Source organism: Triticum urartu, chromosome 2, assembly GCF_003073215.2.
Source record: "Triticum urartu cultivar G1812 chromosome 2, Tu2.1, whole genome shotgun sequence".
NCBI classification, from domain to species: Eukaryota; Viridiplantae; Streptophyta; class Magnoliopsida; order Poales; family Poaceae; genus Triticum; species Triticum urartu.
The window spans coordinates 299,422,838-299,429,563 of NC_053023.1; the positions used below are offsets into that span (position 1 = coordinate 299,422,838).

The window sequence follows — 6,726 nt, forward strand, 5'->3', positions numbered from 1 at the left end:
TGAGTATTATGAGTGGAGGTTATGTTTTCAACAGGTTAGACAACATGTGTACCCAATATTAAGCGGCATTCTTTGCGTGTCATTGTTAATTATTTTATGTGAAAATTTTTGCACTAAAAGTTGCAGTTGACTGTTATTTATTTTATGTGAATTTTCTGCATTAAAAGTTGCACTTGACTCAAGATCCATAGTTCTCGATAGATTGCATGTTGTTTACATCTACTTTGGCAGGAGGTTTCTGGGATTGTCCATTGGTCGTCGTCGCCCTAATTAGGAGTGTTATTTTATCGGTGGATCTTGGAGGAGTTTTGCATGTAAAAGATCAGGACAAAACATCGGCGCATCCAAGGTCGTGCCCATATTATTATCAATTAGCACAGCAAGTAGGCAAAGGTTCCAAGATCAAACAATCAAATAGCTATTAACAACATATGAACATGAATTGAAGTGTAAAAAAGAGCGCGATAAGATGGCATGAGTCACACCTAGTTAAACTGTTTTCACAACATACAGCACAAATTGTTGCCCGATCTACACAAGAGCCTCCGAGCCAGGGCAGAGTTCGGGGTGGCCTCAGATTCTTGGCCTCACCCTACGGCCACTAGTGTCGCCACCGTCCGAAAGCTGTCCCCATACACTCTGGCTTTTCCCGCCACTACTGCACGGCTCCTCACACCCAGCAACAGTTCTCAGTATCTCCGACTGAAGTGATGGGCAATTATCCTTGAGGCAATCGAACCCGTCAGTCCGGATCACAGCTGCAGAGACATAAGGGTATCTAGAATGTTATGCAGCTTTATAAACTTATTAACTGCGCCAAGAAAGCAACCATGTATATGAAGCATTAATTTCCAAGCCAGTAACAGATCTAAATTGCTGAAAAAGACTGCTAGTTGATTTAATTGCATTATTCTTGGTTAGCAAACTACATAGTCTAACATCTAGAAAAACTACTCCCTCCAATCCAAAATAAGTGTCACAGTTTTGAACTAAGGTTAGTTCAAACTTAGTTCAAAACTGTGACACTTATTATGGATCAGAGGGAGTACATTCAAGTGCATCATATTTAACAGCAATTCTACTAATCATGAAACGTGATAGTGCAACTAAGCAGCACAAACATATTTATACCTCAGAAAGCAAAGCAATACAACTATACCAATGAGAATCATCATCTACAGTACAACATCAAGGTACTTATCTTCTACTTGCATGTCAAACAAATGTAACGCCAGAAACTCAAAGCATGCACATGTCATCTCTCACTGAAATTGTTTATAGCTTGTAATCATTCCCCCCACTTTTTGTTCATACTTTAAACGCTCCGTAAGAAAAATCCCCATCAGTGACCACGGACCAGAGCATGGCACTTATATAAATCCACAAAATGATTACTTGAATGCCACTGCCAGGAAAGTTTTTTGACTAAACATGAATTCATGGATGAATGCTACTGTACCATGTGATGAATTTAAGTTAGATTTGATGTAAAAGCTTAAGTACCTGAAAGATTTTCTGCAGCAAATTTTAGGCAAACGGCTTTAAGCTCCATGGCATGGTGACTATCAGCCAATGCAAGAGTACTTGCAACCGAGGCCACAGAAATGCCTTTGCACAAGTAAGATTCACATAGCAATCTTAACCTTCCTAAGTCATACTTGTCTGCTGCGGCCAACAACTTTGCCGCCAAAGTATCAAAAATAGAGCCCATGGAGCTTGATGCATCCAACTCATAATCATCAACGAGGGTATCTCTGTAGATGAAATGAAGCATTGCCTGGACGGAGTATCCACATACTGTAAGTATACTTGCTCCCAGGTTATACTGGAAGACATTGATAACAAACAAAATAGATACACACCTTGAAAACCTTGGGCTCTAGATCATCAAGAACAATCTCCTTCAGATCCTCACTCTCATTAACCTCGTTCTTGTCTCCTTCTGATTCATCGTCAAAAAGTTTGGATCTAAATACAGTAGACCGTGCAGCCAACACCAACTTATGGGCATGAAACCTCTCTCCACTCACATTAAGAATAACATCAACCCCTTCATTACTGTCCAAAAGAGAACCGAAGTGGTAGCCAATATCAGAGTCTGGAACCTGAATGGAGTGTGGTCCGGAGTAATCAATAGTTGAAACCACAACACCCACAGTGCAGTTTATCCTCAAACAATCATCTTTAAGAAAGTCCGATGTCTCAAGAGCAGTTCGCCGAAAGAACCGTTTGTAACCCCTGAAATGAAGAATGAATATCAGAACCCAGACTGACGAGGCTGTTAAAGACTGGGGATCTAGATATTTGGCACACTTTACAAGGGGGTTGATGATTTGCCACAGGATAGTGCAAATTATCAAATGAGGAAGTAAAGTGTGGGTTAAGATCTAATTTCTCATTAAAGACTTGTATTAACGAATTCACACCTATAACTACAAATGTCATGGGTTGGTAGTTACATCACATCCAAGGTTCATATTTCATATCAACAAAAAGGAAAACATAGGACACCAAAGTTTCCAGATACCACTGGCAAGCAGATTTAAAAGAAAAAGAAAAAAAAACAGTTTTTTCCTAATTATAGTTTGAACTTGGGAATGAAAATAACTGAAAAGCTACACTATTGCAGTTGTCAAGATTAAAAAACAAGACCTGAGCCTCCCAACGCCAGTGACATACCACCATGAGAAGTACAGTTCTGTGATATAATTTTAATCATTGTTTATATTATTACTATGGTCCAACATTTGGAACTCCTATGTTTTTTGCCTGAAATGCATATCTACAGGAGCTGGCAGCAAATCAGAAAGAATATGAATGTAAGTATTAATGGGCTTGAGAATCTGAGCTCATCATGCTAGTGGCCTGAAGGCACTGTCAAGCAAGAGCTATTGCTTTGTTTTTATTTCCAGAACATTTCGGTTACCAAACAGAAATCTCTGATTTCGTGGAAATGAGACTGGGGGTAACAGCTCTTTCATTTAAACCAAAGGTTACTTCGTGATGTCCTAAACTGTACAAGCACACTTCAACATACAACTATTCAAATGAAGTGAAACTCAACAAAAAGAATAGGTGAATAAATATCATAACATGTTGTAAGGACACAAGTACTCAAGATTGACTATTAAAGCAGTTCGGTTCCATGGTATAAAGAAGGGTCATTCCAAACACATTGCCTTTCACACAATACAGTCCACCAAGGAATTACACCAGTAACAGAAGATGTCGTCTTAAACACAACCAAATAAACATATTATAAATGGCAACAAATTCACCAACCAAACAATCTGTCAACGTATGTAAACCCAAGAATATCCAGTCAGCAACCTAATCAAGTGACATTATGCTTTACAATAAAAGCATGTAAAAGTAAAAGCATAAGTTTACTATTAGACTACAGCATTGCAGTGACAAAACTATAGTAATGGGCTGATGGCACTAGCACAAGAAGTTGGATTTACCTCTTCTTATTAGATATAAGATGTTAAGGGATAAACCTTTTATACAAGAGGATGTGTGTGCTACTATTGAGATTAGGCAAAAAGATGAACTAGTTCTGAAGCATCTCAAGTCTCTTCTTTCCAGCCAACTCTGCCTCTTCATTCCCCTCTACCCTACGGGCAGTTCATCAATCGAAGCATTACAGTCAGGCTACCTTTTATAGTGTTTTCCACAATGTGTACTGTCATCATTGTGATCAATAGTTGGGCATAGCGCCACAGCAAAGCAACATATTACACCAGAAATTAGGAATGAAAAATCAAAATTGTAAAGCTACTGATGCATACCATACTCAACAGATCAAAACCAGATAATTCAAACAGTAGCATGCCATTGGATTGAGCTAATAGACATTAAGTAGCGGATAATCCTCGTGGCTGTACTAGAACACCAAAAATGGCTGCCTTGCTATCACCTAATAATCCTGACATCACCTGAAGTTGAATCCCTAGACTAAAGCATGACAACTACCCACAGCATGCAAGCACTAACATCAATCGAATCACAGGCTCAACTGTCCTAGCTAAAGCTCCACGGACGCCAATTCAACGACAGTGTCATAGTTCATACCAGAACAAATTCAACCAAAGCAGGAGGGTTATTCAGAGGCGACTGCTTACCACATGGAGCCTCGGTACTTGAGGGTGTAGGGCCCAGACTCGAGCGAGCGATCGAAATGGGAGTGGACCTTGTGCTTGCCCTTGCCGCTCTGGTCCTGCAGCGTGAGCTCAAAGAGAGCGCGGACGTCAGTGCCCTCGGAAGCGAGCGCGATGAAGACGGAAACATAGGCCGAGTTGTCCTCCGGGTTCTTCCCGTCTGGGTAGAAGTAGATAGCCCACTGGTATCCCCCGACGGTGAAGGTCTCGCTCGCGATGTGCTTCCCGACGCCCATCCCCTTGGCGAGGGAGTAGCCCTGGATCACGAAGCGGTGGGAGCCGTTCACCGTCTCCGTCACGGAGCGCGAGCTGGTAGGGGACGCCGCCATGTCACGCAACGACGGGGCGCCTGTGGCAGCAAGGAGGGCAGGTCCCGGCGGCGGCGAGGCGTCGCCGGCGTCGTCGTCCATGGGAATGCGATTGGCTAGGGTTAGGGTTGGGGCTAAGAGGCCAGGACTGGGGAATTTTCGGCCGATTGGCCGTACGGGTCTTTGTTTTGGTTCTGCTCGTGGGACGACTGTGCCATCCACGGGTGAGACGTGGAGCTAAGAATTCATTCCGGCTCGGTCGGTTTGTGCATTTTTGGTTTATCGAGTTTTTAAACGGTAATATATGTCTCATTTATATCATAACGAATAAATTATAAGTCAGTAGTAATAATGTATGTGCAATGCACATTTATATTAGATAGGATATTAATTGCATGTTATATTAGGTAAAATATATCTGTTGCATGTTGGTATTTGGTAAAATATCAATTATTTTTTCGTGAAAATGGTAAGATATTAATTACATGGCAGATTTCAAAGGATAATGTTGAGTCAAAACATGTTTATAACCAATGACAATAATGGGTAATTAAAACGTTAAACGTGTTTGATGCTCAACATTGAAGCGATTTAAACCGCTAGATAACATGATTTGACAGTCGAGATAGTTTGGATCTGCCCATTTGGGTCTTTTTATATTGGTGTAGATAAGATGTAAAGACCGACATGACAAAACTAAAAAAATAGCAAAACATTTTTGAGTTTGACACAAACGCTCGTCACCTGCCTCCAGCATTAGCACAGCAGCCACCAAAGAATAATGAATCACCTCCTCACCCGAGCTCAGCGCGGCTCCCTTTGCTGATATGCTGCTTTGCGGACCTCCAAGGTGGCTCATCAAAAGTGAAGCCCTTGTCGTTGAACGAACCAGACCGAGACAACACCTCGAAAACGTCATCGAATTTCAGATCTGGCACCCCACCACGACTAAAACGCCGAAGGAGGAAACCTTACCTGCCATCCACGAACCACGAGCCCAACACATGCTCCTTCTTCTAGATATCGTCGATGCAGACCATAATCTGCATCCGCTCCTAGACTACCTCCCAAGCTCCGCGTCGACTCAGGAGCAAACGGCGTCGCAACGGCGGAGCCCGAGGACACAGGTCCGCCACGAGGATGTCGCCGCCACGTCATCCTTACTTTAACAGACTGATTTTCAAATCCATCCCCAACCATAGGACCGATGGCCTTATCCGGGAAGGATCCGAAGAATCTTTATTCAGCGTTGCCATCGTCGTTGTCGAAGCAAAGACAACGAACAACCTAAAAACCTAGACTACAAGGGAGAAAAAGCGATCCACATGAGTGAATTCGGCGACCCCCTTCACTGCCGACCACCTAGGTCGCCGACCGGGGGGGGGGGAAGGGAGCTGCCGGAGAGCGGAGTTGAAAGATCGGCCTCCCCTGACGGCGGCTAGTGTTCCAGCCGCCAGGGATGAGAGGAATAGAAAGTCTTACTGGTCTTATCAAGCTTGCTCACTTAAGCGCACGTGCATTTGAACATCTCTAGTTCTTTACTACACATCTCTATCAATAGGTAGGGTGTATGCTTCGTGCGTCAGAGGTGAGCGAGCGCTTGCGTTTGTTCTGTGTTCAAAATAAATAAATTAAATATTAGCAAAAGAGCCCGTGCATTGTAATGGGGGAGAAAATAACACACGCTCTTAACCCCATAACCATGACTCAAGACCCTATTAGATCCACGTCCTTTTTTTTCACATGTCATCACATTTGTGTTGCCGACGGTAGCCTTGGTACTCACACGACGAAACAGGTTTGAATGTGGTCAGTCCTAAGGCGTCCCTCTCTTGCGCGCGCACGCACACTCGCTCAGAATAAGATGAGAAATATGTTGTTTTTCCCCACGAGGTTTTTCAGAGGTGTGCATGCGTGGTTGTCGATATTTTTCTCTCTCAATCTGATTTTAGTGGGTGTTTATTTGCAATTGGATAGCCGTTGGTACGAAAGAGAAACAGATCGTGCACTATATATATATTAAGTTTTCACTAAAAATAATATTTTAGAAATATTTAACAGCTAAAAATAACATCATATTTAGATTTCACATATTTTTTAATCAAATTTTATATATAACATATTAGAATCAGAGTTACAGTTTAAAAGATATGTATAGTTTTGTTTTAGATAAAATGCAGATTGATTAACCGAAAAGTCAGAAGGTTTTCTATTAAAACGATTCGGCTGACTTAAATATGGACCACGAGTTGATTAGT

At 42.1% G+C, this 6,726-nt stretch overlaps 1 protein-coding gene across 1 annotated transcript; it reads right to left on the reverse strand.

Moving 5' to 3' along the window:
- Positions 1–338: 338 nt before the first annotated feature.
- LOC125537094 (BTB/POZ and MATH domain-containing protein 5-like) lies at positions 339–4,685 on the reverse strand. Its single transcript, XM_048700390.1, has 4 exons — positions 4,125–4,685; positions 1,863–2,238; positions 1,504–1,777; positions 339–758 (listed from the first exon to the last, which is right to left on the reverse strand). Exons 1-4 carry the CDS (start codon positions 4,568–4,570, stop codon positions 574–576), a joined length of 1,281 nt encoding a protein of 426 aa, XP_048556347.1. The 5' UTR covers positions 4,571–4,685; the 3' UTR covers positions 339–573.
- Between the last annotated feature and the right edge of the window lie 2,041 nt (positions 4,686–6,726).

Coding starts and splice junctions, on each gene's coding strand:
- LOC125537094 (XM_048700390.1), bottom strand. CDS start 4,570: ATGGACGACGACGCCGGCGACGCCTCGCCGCCGCCGGGACCTGCCCTC. Junction 2,239..4,124: donor AAGTACCGAGGCTCCATGTG/GTAAGCAGTCGC, acceptor TCTTCATTTCAG/GGGTTACAAACGGTTCTTTC. Junction 759..1,503: donor TGCTGCAGAAAATCTTTCAG/GTACTTAAGCTT, acceptor ATGTCTCTGCAG/CTGTGATCCGGACTGACGGG.